This window comes from Euprymna scolopes, chromosome 25, assembly GCF_053919585.1.
Source record: "Euprymna scolopes isolate OS-2025 chromosome 25, ASM5391958v1, whole genome shotgun sequence".
Lineage (NCBI taxonomy): Eukaryota > Metazoa > Mollusca > Cephalopoda > Sepiida > Sepiolidae > Euprymna > Euprymna scolopes.
The window spans coordinates 60,871,337-60,886,968 of record NC_136506.1 but is presented as its reverse complement, the minus strand read 5'-3'; the positions used below and the strand labels follow the sequence as shown (position 1 = coordinate 60,886,968).

General features: G+C 31.6%; 1 protein-coding gene across 2 annotated transcripts in view; it reads left to right on the top strand.

The window, feature by feature from the left end:
- LOC145247380 (RNA-binding region-containing protein 3-like) overlaps nt 1–15,632 on the top strand; it is a 46,665-nt gene that overhangs the window by 3,476 nt on the left and 27,557 nt on the right. For both annotated transcript variants that reach the window (XM_080109064.1, XM_080109065.1), the window contains exons 2-5: nt 7,645–7,777; nt 9,678–9,725; nt 14,140–14,246; nt 14,368–14,451. In XM_080109064.1, coding sequence (XP_079965190.1) covers nt 7,658–7,777; nt 9,678–9,725; nt 14,140–14,246; nt 14,368–14,451 — 359 coding nt within the window. In that variant the 5' untranslated portion in view covers nt 7,645–7,657. The remainder of the gene's footprint in view (nt 1–7,644; nt 7,778–9,677; nt 9,726–14,139; nt 14,247–14,367; nt 14,452–15,632) is intronic.

Here is a 15,632-nt window from a genome sequence, read left to right as displayed (position 1 = left end):
GTTTTCACGGTGAGCTACCCAATTCAGCTAAATTTTGAAGTTAAATAAATTCATTGTAAAAATCCTTTAAAAGATAAATATTAGTTTTCTGGGTCTATTTCAAAGATAATTAGTAAAGTCCTAAGATATTGAATTAAAAAAAAAAAACACCTTGTTTTACAAAACATAAATTAATTAACCCAAAACAGTGATTCTGGCATTTGCAAAATGCAACAAAATAAAATTTTGTAAACACGAAAATTACGAAGGCCCAAAATTTCAGGCAAACGTCATGTAATTAAAAGGGAGGAAGTTTTTTTTTTTTTTTGTCCCAGTCGTGCAATCGTGCATCCATACATCCTTTTTTTGAACGTTTGTATTCATTTTCGCATTTTTTAATTTAATTATTTTTCTATGTTCCTATTTTTAAATTAATTTTTTTTCTTAATTATTGTTCAATATTATATAACAAATATGTTACGCCTAAATTTTCACATTCTTGTGAGCAAGGAAATTATTAAAATCTTGCACATAAAAATTATGCGAAACACATAATTTTAAAAAAAAAGTAGAAATATTTTTTGCAATTATAATTTTTTTGTGTGAAAATATTAAACAATGCTTAATTCAATGGTAATATCGGTAATTCAAAAATTCATTTTTCTTTGAGTTATATAGAATTCATTAATACGGATTTAGAGGCTTTTTTTGTAATGTTCCTATAAAAATTATTTTATCTTATTTTTTATTGTTACAAATTACGATGCTTTATTTATATAAAAAAAAGCAAAAATAAAGTCTTGCGTTTTTTATTTACTACTGAAAACCATAACTTTAGTAAAGGTATTTTTGTTTAAACAAAATAATACATTTCCACTAAGATTTAAATAAAAATTAGTTCATTATATTCCGTGATCATTATTTGATAAATACTTAAAATTTCATTAAAATTGGTTAATTTCCTGATTTTTGATGAATTTTTTTTTTTTTTTTTTTTTTTTTTAGTAAAGGGAGAGGTCAGAATGTTTATACATTTTGAGCATCAGCATTCATTTTGCCTGTACCTATGGTCTACCAGGCCACAATTACTGAAAAAAAGATTTTTTTATTATTGCATTTTCACCCGCTTTGATGTAGGGGGATAATATCTGGGACATAATTTGTAGGGATACTATGTAGGCAGTTGAGCAACAAGATGTCTGTTTACATTCCACTTAAACTTCTGCATGCCAGTACAGTCAGGGAAACAGGAACCCGGAAGGGAATTCCAGTCTAGCAGTTCTAGGGAAGAAACTAATATAGTAGAAGGCTTTTTTACATCTAGGGATTTCTATTGTATAGAAGTGACATTTTGCTGCTTGTCGGGTTTGTTAGGTATATTTCCATCACAAGGGCTTGTAGTTCGTCAGAGCATCCACCATTATGCTACATTTCGTCGATGGGATAGCAGCTGAAGCCTACCTGATAGTGCAGGACCTATTAGGTTAGCAATTCTCTTTTGAACTCTAAGAGGGAGAGACTAGTAGCAGATGCACCGGCTCAAATGTAGCAACAATACTCCATACATGGGCTAATGTACCTTGTAGAAATACAGGATACAACATAGTAGAGAGAGCCCACCTTCATCGCAGCAGCCCTGGCAACTGTTCCAACTCGTGTTCCCTTTAAATGTTGTCGAGGAGTTTGAAAAATGTATTTTCAGGTAATGTATCCTTAGCCATTGCTATTAGTGGTTGAGCAGGTTTCTTGTAGTTATTAAAAGAAAGAAGCTTAGTCTTGGCAGCATTAAATGTGACCATCCATTTTTGTTCCCATTCCACTACAGACTGTAGGTCTTCCTCTAGGGTTTCTGGCATTGCCTTTGATATATGTTCATTCGTTTTTCCCCTCGTGTCTGTTATAGAGGGTGGTGTCATCAGCAAATATACCCATCTCAGACAATTTTATCAAGGAGGTCATTTATGAATATCAGGAATAATAATGGTCCAAGGGGTTGCTCTGAGGTACACCCGCATTGATATCATATTTTGACATACAACCATCAATGACAACCTGAATTCTTCTCTTAATCATTTTTTAGCACCCTCCCCCACCTTAAATGTCTGGCCTCTACGGGTCATGCCTGTGTCCACCTCTGGCCATGCTTTTACCTCCCACCCTTCAAACGATGCCCAAATAAATCTCAAACACACTCATGAAACTAAGAATGAGCAAAACTTGTTAATTCTCCCCACCACCTTAAATATCTAGCCTCTATCGTTGATTCCTTGCAGTTTCCACACTACATCTATCCCATAAAAAAAAGTTCCAATATTGCCCTTTTCTTTGCAAAGAAGAAATTTCACAATTTGTGTTAAATAATTTACAAAGATAAAAGAACAAGGAAAAATAAAAATTTCGCCTCTTCTATGCACTTTATGAAAAAATAAAGACTAAAATAGTCATAATACCAATGTACAATTTCAGATACGACAGCCAAAATGGATATTTTTTAATTTAAACTAATTTTTTTGTGCTTTTATCGATTGCAGCAAGTTAAAGCGGTGTTATGTGGAGATAGGTAATCAACCCGGAACATTCTACATAAGGAACCGAGTCACCGGTTTTCACCGGACCTTTGTGAACAGAGACTTCCTCCCTGAACAATTAACACGCTTTATTTGTCTCTATGTAAATACGTAAATAAACTTCCCTTTCAGTATTCAAACCACAGTGTATATTTATTTATTCCTTTCACGGAATACTTTATCTTTGATTGTCCGAATAATAGGCCACCTTAGGACATATCAAATTGGCGACGGAGACGAGATGCAAACTCAGTAAAAGAAAAAAAAAAAAAATTTTGACCACGTAGTGAGCGTGAAAAGAAAAAAAAAAATTTCAGAGTTTATATCCGATTAAGGAAATACTTAAGTGAAAGACGAGTATTCACGCAAGTATAAAGAATTTTTATATTCTTATTGGCGTTTATTTTTTTCTTTGAACTTTCTGAAAAATTGACCTATCGTCTCATGTTGAAAAGCAATTTGGTGGTGTTTTGTTTTGGTTAATTCGATAAAAGGAATTATACTGTGGAAATTGTTTTTCTGTCATAAAGAAATCCTTAAAAGAAGTTTACGTATTTGAAAAAGACGAAAAGGATCTCTGAAAATTTGTAAACTGTTGATATTTTGTATGGTGAATTTTTTTTTTTTTTCTTTGAACATTTCTCAAGTGCTGGCAAAAATTTTTTTTTGTGACGAGATCTGAAGGGGAACATCTTTTATTCTAACTTTTTTTTTTTTTTTTTTTTGAACAAAATTTTGTATATGTTGACTTTGTATTCGTGTGTTTAAAAAAAAAAAACAATGTCTTCCAAACAAATAACAGAGTTAATGAAAACGATAACTGAAAGCTTGATCGCTCAGCAAAAAGCTCAAATTGAATTTCAAAAACGGGTGTTGATTCAACAAGAACGTTTTAAATCACTCGTCTTTCAGCAAACTACAGAGAATCGTCTTTTATGTGAAACTGTGTTGTCACAAAAATCTGAAAATGGCGCATGTAGATTTTTTTTCGGCAGACGGTATAACCAACTCTCTAGTGGAGTTCAAATACGACCCAGAATGAGGTAATACATTCCCTGCCTATTATCGTAGGTTCAAGACGACTTTAAAAAAAGATGTGAGAAACGACGAGGAAAGAATCACACTCCTACTTCAGAAATTGGGTATGGAGGAAAACGCAAAATTTACGAATTTGATTTTACCAAAGAAATCGGAAGATATTTCTTTTTCGGAAACTGTTCGAACTTTGTACTCGATATTTGGTGAAAGAGACAGCCTTTTTCATACAAGGTATAAGTGCTTGAACATGCAAAAAGAAGAAACTGATGATATTGTCACATATGCAAGTAAAGTCAACGCCCCAGTGTGAACTATTTAAATTAAAAGATTTGTCAGCTGACATGTTTCAGTGTTATATATTTGTTCAGGGACTGACAGCACGGAAGGACAAGGATTTAAGGTCAAGGATTTTATTGATTATGGAGCAAGATCCAGAAATTAACTTGCAAAAAGTGACAGAAGAATATCAGAAATTGATAAATGTGAAAAGGGATACCACTAGGATAGAGGGAAAAACTATATCCCACGTCCTAATGGTAAAACAAAAAACATCTCCCAAGAACAAAGGGAAAAGTTTTGAATGTTGAAGCTGTGCGGGTTCGCATTTAATAAAAAATTGCCCTTTTAAAGACCAACCTTGTGTCAAATGTGGTTTAGCTGGACACCGAGCCTTCCAGTGCCGAACTAAACAAAATAAACAAAGACAAAAATTTAAGTCTAAAGTAAATGTGGTGTTGTCAAAAGTGAGACAAGGAGGTAAAAGAAAATTTGTCAATACCAAAATAAATGGTCACACAGTGAAACTACTTTTGGATACAGGTAGCGATATTTCAATTATCGACGAAGTGACCTGGAAAAGGATTGGGTGTCCAAAACTAGAAAAAACATTTAAAAGTGCCAAAGGTGTATCCAGCAAGAGATTAAAATTCATGGGAGAATTTAATTGCAGCGTATCCCTTGGATCAAAAACTTTTTCTACAAAAGTGTCAGTTGTTCCATGTATAAATTCTTGCCTTTTTCGAATTGATTGGATCATTTTGTTTGATTTATGGGAACTACCCATAAATTCATTTTGTAACAGTGTGAGTGTAGCTGAAAAGAAAATTCCAAACAAAATGAGGATTTTCTTATGGTCTTAAAAGTGGATTCCCCAGGGTTTTTTCTGAGGGGTTAGGTATATGTATTAAGACCGAAGTGAATTTTGAACTAAAGCAAAATGTGAAACCTGTTTTTATGCCAAAAGGAAACGTGCCTTTTTCTTAAAAAGAAGATATTGAAATTGAACTGCAGAGACTGCAGGAAAATGGAGTAGTCGAAAAAGTTGACTATTTTGTTAAAAAGAAAAATAAGAGGATTCGGGTATGTGCTGATTTTTATACAGGCCTCAATGACTGTCTTATGGATCATAATTATCCACTCCCATCCCCTGAAGACATTTTTATAAAGCTGAATGGAGGGAAAATTTCTCCAAAATTGATTTATCTGAGGCTTACCTTTAGGTAAAAGTCAGTGAAGAATGTTCGAAGTATTTGTGTAGCAATACCTGTTTAGGACTCTTCAGACTCAAAAGCTCCTTTTGGTTTGAAAGTAGCTCCAGCGTTATTTCAGCAAATAATGGACACAATGCTTGATGATTTAGGTTTTGCAATCGCATATTTGGATGACATTCTTGTAAAGAGTAGAAATGTGCAGGAACATAAGGAACATATCAGAACAGTTTTCCAAAAATTCTGAGGAATTTGGTTTGAAATGTGAATTTTTTTAAAACAGATAAAATATCTGGGTCAAATCATTGACAGCCAAGGCAGAAGACCGGATCCTCAGAGAACAGAAGCCACTGAGAGGATGCCAGCACCTAGCAATGTTGCCCAGTTACAATCTTTTTTGGGTTTAGCACAATATTATGCTATCTATGTCCCAAAAATCCATAAGTTGAGAGCACCATTGAACGAATTATTAAAAAAAGGACGAAAGTGGATTTGGTCCAAGGAGTGCCAAAGTGCAATTGAAGAGGTTAAGAAATGCCTGCTATCTGATTTAGCACTGGCACGCCTTCCTTCAACCCTATCACTAACCCTATCTCCAGGTGGCAATGCCTCTCTTCTGGTGTTGCATAAAAGATAATTTTTTTTGGCAATATTTTACACTGCGTGTCAAATTATTAACGAGATAACATTTGTTTTACCAGTTTCAAAAACTTACCGGTAGTTTCGGATCAAAAGCTTTGGAAACGTTGGCAATGCTGAGCTGCGTGTACTGTGAAATTTTTGTACTGTTCCGCGCAATGTAAACAACTTGCCATCGTAATTGCTGAATCCACAGTATTTAAGGTGTGTCAAATTATTAACAAGGCAGTTTTTCGTCAATAAAATGGGTCGTAAAGGTTGTTTGATTAGTTCTGAAAAGCATACTATTACAGAACAGCTAGCAAAAGGTAAAACTACCATCAAAATATCGAAAATGTTAGGAAGGTACCATCAAACTATGAAGAACTTTGTCAAGGTACGTAAGAGAGCTGATAAAGGTAAATGCAGCAAACAAAAGCAAAGGGTTTTTTACAACAACTGCGGTTCTCTAGACTACGGAAGATGGAGTGGCCATTCACCAGATTTGAACCCAATTGAGAACCTTTGGAGTATCATGAAGCGACGTCTCTATGCAAGTGGACACCAATTTAAGAGCAAAGATGAGTTGTGGGATGCTCTCCAAGAGGTACCGCGAGTTGTGGGATGCTCTCCAAGAGGTATCGCGAGGAATAACTTGATCAAAACACAAATTTGACTAATTCTGTGGACCAACGTCTTTTACAAATCATTCATAAAAAAAGATTGCATATCCCCTACTAATTATGTCAACATAGAAATTGCTATGTAGTTATTGTGTTCTAAGAATTTTTCTTAGTTCATTTAATGTTTGAAAATTATTTCAATAAGTTATGGGTATATTGTTTTTTCCTCAACCTCATTAATAACTTGACACTGAAATCAACAGATATTCCTGTCTTCTGCCATAGTTTCGCTAATACTGCTTTAAATATTTTTATTTTCTGACCGGAGTAACTGAATAGTATTGTAAGTACTTTCTCAAAGTTTCATGGATTTTTATTCACTCATTCCTTAAATATTTAAAAAATGTAAACTCCTTAATAATTTGATATGCAGTGTATATTAGATATAAAATTATTATCAGGTTTAATTTCTAATATATTTGAATTTTCTCAGATTTGATCTTCTGGGGTCTTTAAGACTCGTATTACACATCCATTATACCCTTGTGTTATTATTTCTCTCCATGCAACACATATCCTCAACCCTTACTGGCAAAGTTTCATTTCCATACATCATCACAATGTGTACACATGCCTGGTTGACCCGTTTTTTGGTCGACAGTGGTAATACTCAACTGGTTAGTAATGGCAAAAGTTTTATGAACACACTCCATCTACTTTTAACTCTTGCAATCGCGCTAACACCTGCTCCTCTCCGTGCTTTGCTGATATCACCAAAGTAACAAAACTTCTGAACAACCTCAATAGCTTCATTATCCAGATATACTTTCTACACACGTGTTTCCATCCATGCATTACACTTTTTGCATGCAAACTGGTTATTCTTTCTCAACCTACTTGTAATTCCACTGCACGTTTTTATGACTCGCTGCCACAAAAAAAAAAATGAATTGCAACTCTTTTTTTTTTTTTTTTTTTTTTTTTTTTCACCAACTGTGCAGGGAAACATTCCGTTTTCTGGAGGTTTCTCACCACTGATCATCATTTTGGTTTTGGTAACATTCATTCGCAAGCATTTACTTTTCATAGCTTTCCTCAAGTTGTAACAAGTAAACCTTCGATTCTTTCACTGGCAAGAAATCAGTAACATACAGCATCTCTTCTGGACAACTTGTACAAAATTTCTTGATGCTTCAAAAACACAAATAAAAATCAAGAGACTTTGTGTGTATTTGAACTTTTAATATTGAAAAATTAACATACAGCATTTCTTTCATGTTGTAATGACATTTCTAATCTTGATTTGAACTTTTTTTGTTTTCTAATTAACAGATCTGATTGAAAAATGGCTTCGAAAGATACATTGTTAATTCGACATTTGCCTGCAGAGTTAAATGAAGAAGAAAAAAAAGACTTGTTATACCATTTTGGTGCTGTTAGAGTCAAAGTTATGCGAGGTTCAATGGCAAGTAATTTTGTTTTATGTCATTATTATAATTTATTATCATTACCATTATCATTATCAGTATTTCAGTATTATTAACAATCACAGATTATAATGAACCCATTATTTTTATTAAATCTTAATGAAAATGTATTACTTTGTGTAAACAAAAACTTTTACTAAAGTTATAGTTTTAAGTACTGAAAATATTGGGTATGAATTTATTTTTAACTGATTTTATAACTACTGGAAGATGCCTTAAAATACACTTGAATATATATATATATATATATATATATATTCATGCAGATTTTGTGTTTATTATTATAGAGCCAATTCTTGGCCTTTATCAAAAAATTTAAAAGAACTCCCTCATAAAACAGTTAGAGCAAGGGGCAAAGGCTCCCTGAACCTGTAAACACTTGGTATAAAAAATAAACCAGAGGGTTGACATGCCATAAACTTAACAAAATGGAGCCAATTCTCTTATATTGTACCTAATATATAATACTGAATTCAAAAGATTAAAAGAAAAATGATTTGGATGCCAGCAGCTAAAAACTAAACGAAAACATTTAGCTCTCCAGCTGTGTTCCATACCGTTTGATATCGACAGATAAATAAGAAAGATTTAAAATTAAACCACTTCAAGCTATGAATGAATTTGCGTATGTGCAAAAGTATAGAAATGGGAGGGTAAAAAATAGATGGGATTTGCTCACGCCCTATTCTATTTATTTAATCTATAATATAATGTGCCTAAATTTGTCCCTACCTAAATTTAATCTTTCAAACACAATTAACAAGTAATCGGGAATTTATACAAAAAAATTATAAGCCAACTTTCATAAATATAGACGCTACCAGTTTTTACTATTGCACATAATCGTTATATTTATGTACATCTATTACAAATAAAGATTTGTTATCTGTCTATTAGTATCTTTTCATTATCAATTCAGGAGTAGTTTAGTATATGTTCTGTTGTCATGATGTTGTCTTCCAAGGCATTACCTCCTCCTTTTAGGAGGCTAGTGTAGTATATTTTCATTTGTTAGCAAAAAAAAAATGATCATTGTTTTGAAATAATGTTCAGTTTTCATTACATGTAGATATAAAATGTTTATCAAAGGATAAACAAAAAAATCTTTTTTAATGAAATGTGACATTGTTTTAGTATTCCATGGGAATCACTGACATAAAACGTTGCCAAGATTATCATTGCCAATCGAATTTTCGTACCAAACATACGACATAAGCAAATGTTGACCTGAAAATTGTAATTTTGCAACAGAATTTTGAATCCCTCTTTAATGAAAACCTAAATTTTTCTTTTGCTTTCCTTTAAAAAACAAGCTGTAAACTAAATGATCACAAAGAATTTGCGTTAATGGGAATATCAGTTGAATGAGAGGATTGAAAACGATGTAAAGAGCAGAATTGATTTTTTTAAGAGAATATCTTGACACGTGTTTATTGACTTGAAGATCACTATAATCTTTGTAGTTTCGCATAAGTTTGAAATGTTTAAACAATTACAAAAATAATCAAAATGATTCTTCTGTCTGTTCGTTCCATTTTTTTCTTAGAAACTACCAGGCCAATCTGGCTGAAATTTTGTATGGCCCTTTGTTATAAGGTGCAGCAAACTAAATATTATGGCATCTGTTCAATATAGTGTTAGGGTTGAATAAGATTAGTATTAAGGCAAAAATGAGCACAAATTTAACCATATTCAACCATCCATTTGCCACAAAGCACTCGTTTTAAGTCAGCAAACTATAACTTTTACCTCGTTTTGCATTCCATGTTGCCAGAAGATATTTGAGAGGAAATGGTCAGGATTTGTTTTTAAAAAGCAGCCATTACTTTTAAAGTGAAATTTTATAAAACAATTAAATTATACGTTTTTGTTTTTCAGAAAAATTGTGCCTTTGCTACATTTTCACATGAGGAAGAAACAAAGAAGGTAAAATGTATTTTGTTATAAATAACTGGATTATCTTCTCCGTTTATTTGAAATATTTGGTAGCAAATGCAATCCAGATTAGGCTTCTTTTATTCATATGAACCATTAATAATAAAAAACTTTATGTAATTTTCCCTTTTTTTTCGCTACTTGTACAGTTTAATGAAGACATTAAAAAACGAAAATATTGAAAAAAAGTTTAAATTGTAAGTATCCATTATGGAATGAAGTTCTACGAAAACAAATTTCACTTAATTTCATCAAGTATTTTTGTGAAAAATATTTTTAGTGAAAAAACAATTTATTATGATACCGAGCAAAAGGTTCGATTTTTAAGAAGAAAAGCTAGTATTAAAGATGGGAAGGGATGTCGGCGCTTTAACTGGAGTTATCTCCCTTTGGCGTTTCTAAACTCCAAACAAAAATTAAGAAAAAATCCAAGATGTCTGCCTTCAATGTGCTGTCATAAAAACGTGTTTTTCCGCTGTAAAAAAAAACAAAACAAAACTACTCGATCAAATTAAGTGAAATTTTTTTACTGAGATCTTCAGTTCAGAACGGATACGTACAATATAACCTTTTTTTTTTTATATTTTCATTTTTTGATATCTTGATTAAACTGTACAAGTACCAAATAAACAGATGTTAGCAGGAGTGGGAATTTTCCCCCAAACTTACTAATTTAATTATTCTTCATAATAAGAAGTAAAAAACAAGACAACAATTACATAACAAATTGTAATCGGTATACTATGTGTGTAAATTGTGCACTCCTTACTTAATACAATAATACACGCTATAAGATACATGTATATATACATTCATACATTGTCATGTTTGTATGTGTGCTTGTGTGTCCGCTAAAAACTTTCGACAGACACGATGAAAATTCACAAACTCGGTATCATATTGAAGCTCCATCCTTCGCCCGAAAAATATTGAAAAATTGGCCAAAAACGTTCATTTTTTTTCACCCTGAAATCGACAATTTTTGACAGGGGAGTGTGAACAAAAACGGTCCTCTCGTGACGACGACCAGTTCTATGCATGCGTCAGATGATGTCATGACTTGATTTACTTTAAATAGTTGAAGAACTGACTAAATTTCATGTACGTCGTGTTAGCTCAGTTGGTTAGCGCATTGGTTCATTATCTAAATGTTTTGAGCTCGAATCGTGGTGTGAGATGTCTTTTTCTTTTTTCGATTTTTTAAATTTAAATATTGAACCAGTGTTATTTAAGCCATTTTTCACGTAATGTTCGTTTTTCTGTGTTTTTTTTTTTTTTTTTACTTCGCTTATCCACCCCCGACCACACACCTAAAAACACCCGGGTACCCACCGATTTTTTTTTTAATTTTAGTATCGAAACGGGCTTATTTAAGCCATTTTTCACATTTTTTTTTTTTTTTTTTTTTTTTTTTGTTTTAATGTTCGTTTTTCTGTTTTCTTTTTTGTTTTTTCGATTTTTACATTTAACATCGTTCGTTTGCCTTACGTTGGTTTTTTTTTTTTTTTTTGATGTTTTGATTACACCCCCCCCACATTGACCTAATTTGCTGAATAGCTATTGCTTACGTCGTCCTCGTTGTAACGCTCTACGACTTCCGTGTGGGCACCTGTCAATTTGGTTCTTACTTAAATAAATTCAAACATCTTTCAGTAACTCATTCTGGCTGGCCGAACGGTTCATGTTTTTTTCACATTTTATTTTCAAGCTTCACCTCAGAGCTTTGGGTTCAATCCTACCAACTTTACCCCCTCCCCCATCCCGGTTTCTTTTTTATTTAACAGCACACACGCACACCTCCAAACACCCAGGCAACGCCGGGTACCCCCGCTAGTATATAGATAAATACTTTTTATTTTTCTTTGAGTTTTTTTTTTTGTAATATGTTATATCTTTAATACTCAAACATGTAACAACATATACACATATATCCATTCATATCCAATTTGAAAAACCAAAAATAAACTCCACCAGGAGCAAATATAATTGTGATTCAGGAGAAAAAAGAAAATCACATTCATATAAAAGGGATCCAAATGAATTGATGGAAATTGACTTTTACCAGATAAGAAATTACTTGAATAATTAATAATAAGAATATAAATCATTCAAACACGGTAGTGTTTGAATATATGGTTAAGTGGCAGTTTCAGTCATTTAGAACTGCTTTAAAACTCATTTTTTCGACCAAATTTCAAACAATTATTATAGTTTATAGATCACCTTCTCAGCTATATTGTGAAAAAATATTTTCAATTTTCGTTCAGTAAAAAAAAAAGTTATGAATTTACTGGTGTTCAAAATCGTAAAAAAACAGAGGTGATCGATGTTTTTTATGACTGGTTTCCATAGCAACCACGTCGTTTCAATGACTACTGTTGCTACCAATTCACTGCTCTCACGAAAAGAGAAGTAACATGAAACAGAATGAGAGAGAGATAATTGGGGGGGATTTTATTGAAAGCAGACAAGTGCCATACATTATTATTACATATGTGTATGTTATGTTTATGGGGGCAAAAAATAAGACTGAATTTAAACAAAGAACAAGTGAACTTACTGGAAGCATGGAAAAATCATGGATTACAATAGAAAAATGCGAGCATGAAAAGTAATATGGTTAATAATATAATATATAATATGGGAAAGTAAAAGACTTTTTAAAACTGGAAAAGAAAAGGACAAGATATTCTAGTAAAAAATATAAATTTATAACTTAAAATATTGCAGCATTAAGAATTTTTTTTTAACTTCAACATTATTTAATCAATTCTTTATGTTGCAATATTTTAAGTTATAAATTTATTATATTTTTAACTAGAATATCTTTTCTTTTCCAGTTTTAACAACTAGTCCTTTACTTTTCCATGTTTAAGCTTAATCATATTACTTTCATGCTCACATTTTTCTATTGTAATATTAAATATTTCTTTTATTTTTTAAACTTGTACCATTTTAAGAAACCATTTTAATATTCATAGCCTATTAGATTTCATTGAACTTTTTACATATTAAGACTAAAGACATACTTTTTAATTTAGTTTTAGCAAAAACGATCAATAACATTTACAAAAAAAAAAAGTAAATAAATGTATAAGCCAAAATAAAAAAGATGTCTGATAACTGACAATAGAGTTATCTGCTTCTGGTGCAAAATTATAGCGTGAATGTTGTCTTATGTCTTTTAACCGTTAGTATTTATTTTAAAATTTGAATATTTTAGTTTGTTTTTCTTAGATTAGTACAAATTGAAATTGAAAATCAGCTAAGTGATCAATTTACCAGAAAGACATACTTGGACTTAGAACTGATTATACATTATAAAAGATTTTATATTTTCATAGAATATACATCTTCACTTTTCAAACAGCTTTTGAAAATTGAATTATTTTTTATTTATTTTTTTTAAATTGGTGTTCACTCCACAGACCATGCTTGTTGTGCTGGGCTGAAATCATGCCTTGATTCTTGTTGCAGAGTTAGTTGTGTGGTTTCAATCAGTGCCATAATAGAAGAATTTTTTCACCAAATAAAATTAAAAATACCACTTTAAATAGAGTAGCAAATTTTTTTTTTTTTTTTTTTTTTTTAACTTAAAAGGGAACTTCATATCTGTAGAACTATGATTTTTTTTTTTTTTTTTTTTTTTAAGTAGACAAATCAAATTCCGAGTGGCTGAAATTTCAGACCGAGCACATTTCCAATTTTTTGTGTGGTTTCTCTTGTAATCCAGCATCTCACTCACTGTGATCCTGTTATTCACATGCATTACAAACATGCAACTGTCTAGGGCATGTTTACAGTCAGCTGAAAATCGTTAACTTATATTTATCACGTGAAAATTACTTGATAACAATCTGTTAATTTTTTATATATGTATCTTCCATCTCCATGAATGTTTAAGCCATATCAGTTTTTTAACCAACTCTCTGGAATAAATTTTAAATTTGTGATCTTAATAACATCTCTCATGATGTAGCTCATATTCCTATGATCATAAAGATGACAGTTTTAATCAGATAAAATTTCCATCAACAGTTTCTTCACAAGAATACATTGCTATGTAACTGCTTCCCTGCAGATTATATTGTAGTTGTTTTAAAAAAATCTAAACAGATTTGAATACTGTCCCCACAACCAAACCTAGTTTACTCCTTTTTCACCTTCAACAAGTTATCATTCCATCTCCTCAATTTGTCCTCAAGTGGCCTTCGATCCTGATAAGTAATAACCTTTTTGTAAAAAAAATCATTTTATGACAAATTGTAATGATAGAATAACAAAGTTAAGTTTATAAGTGCCAATTTGGTTAATCAGTAGTGAAAGTTGAATAGAAAAATCAATATTTTTGTCTTTTAGAAATTTTTTCAACAAAACCTTTTTTTTTTTTTTTAATCTTTTTCAGGCGCTTGTAAGGTTGCATCAGTTAAAAGTCTTTGACAGAGATCTTGTTGCAGAGTATGCAAGAACATCACAGAAAGAACATTTTCCAAAATATATTGATGATGAAAAGTAAGTGTTTTGCTATAAAAACAATTAAAAAAAAATTTTTCTTTGATTAATAAAAAATAAAAATATTATCAATGATTGTTTCATTTCTGATTTTCTTTAAATCATGTTTTGATTCTTGCAGGAAACTCATAAAAGATGACAAAAGGAAAAAAGAAAACATCCTTGAAATCAAACCACAAGTGGACGAAACTTACCAAAAATGGGGGTGAGTGAATAATTGTTTGTTATATTCTAGTATAAAAATATCTGTATGCAAAATAATATTTTTGTTGTATGGTATTCACTCCAGATGGGTTAAACCAGATTCCTCCAAAGGAGAAAGTTTCATAGGAATATTAAATTCACAGGCGGTCCCCAGTCGCTTGTAGTTTATATTTTGTAAAACATACAAACTATTTGTTATATTTTTATTGTTTTGGTTTTAATGGCTTTTTCATAAAATCTAAACACAAAGCTGTTGTTTATGTATATGAAAATAGATCAATGAAATTAGAAATTAATTGGTGGAGATTAAATGAATGGCCTGAAAGATTGGTTATATTTACTTTAAATTCTGTCGGATCTCTTGCAATCATTTATACTGTTACTATTGGCTACTAGATCAACATTGAGTCACTCTGCGACTAAATTCATAGAATATATTGAATCAATTATTATATAGTTATATTTTCATTATAGTTATCTTTTTGGTCCTGGATATGACCTTAAACTATATCCAGTGGTGAGGCCCCAACTTGCAGGCTTTGGGGAGTGTGGAGCCACCCTTTAATTGCCATTGCTCCCAGGTCCACTCTGACCTGAAGTGGTAGTACCTGTTAGGGTCCCAACTATGGGTTAATACAACCAACTTAAAAATAACAAATATATTCTATTAAAAAATTTTTCTTCAAAATCTTTGAATTCGCTGAAAAGGGTTGATATACCCTAAAACAACCAACCAACCAACCAACCAACCAACCAACCAAATAGTTATCTTTTCAGATCCAAATTTTGATGGATGTAATAACTGAACTAGTCTCTTGTTAGAGTCTTATTGAATTAGATCACTCATGAAAAAAATGGAAACTGTTTAAAATATCTCAATAATGGCACATATAAAAAAATTTGATCTAAGAAAGAATCTTTTTAAATCTGACTAAGAATAAGGAATATGTTTGGATATTTTTCCCTCTTTAAGACCATATGCATTTTGTCGCTTTTTAATTTTTTTTTTTTTTTTTACACTACTTTTTCAGTAAAAATGTTATATCTTTAAAACATCTCCGATAAGTCATAACTAAAGCTAAGCAATGTTATGAGCCTGGTCACTGCTAAATGGTTACCCATTTGAGAATAGCCAGTGCTGTGTGTGCTCTCTGCTTATTTCAGCATTCTTTCCAGTTGCCT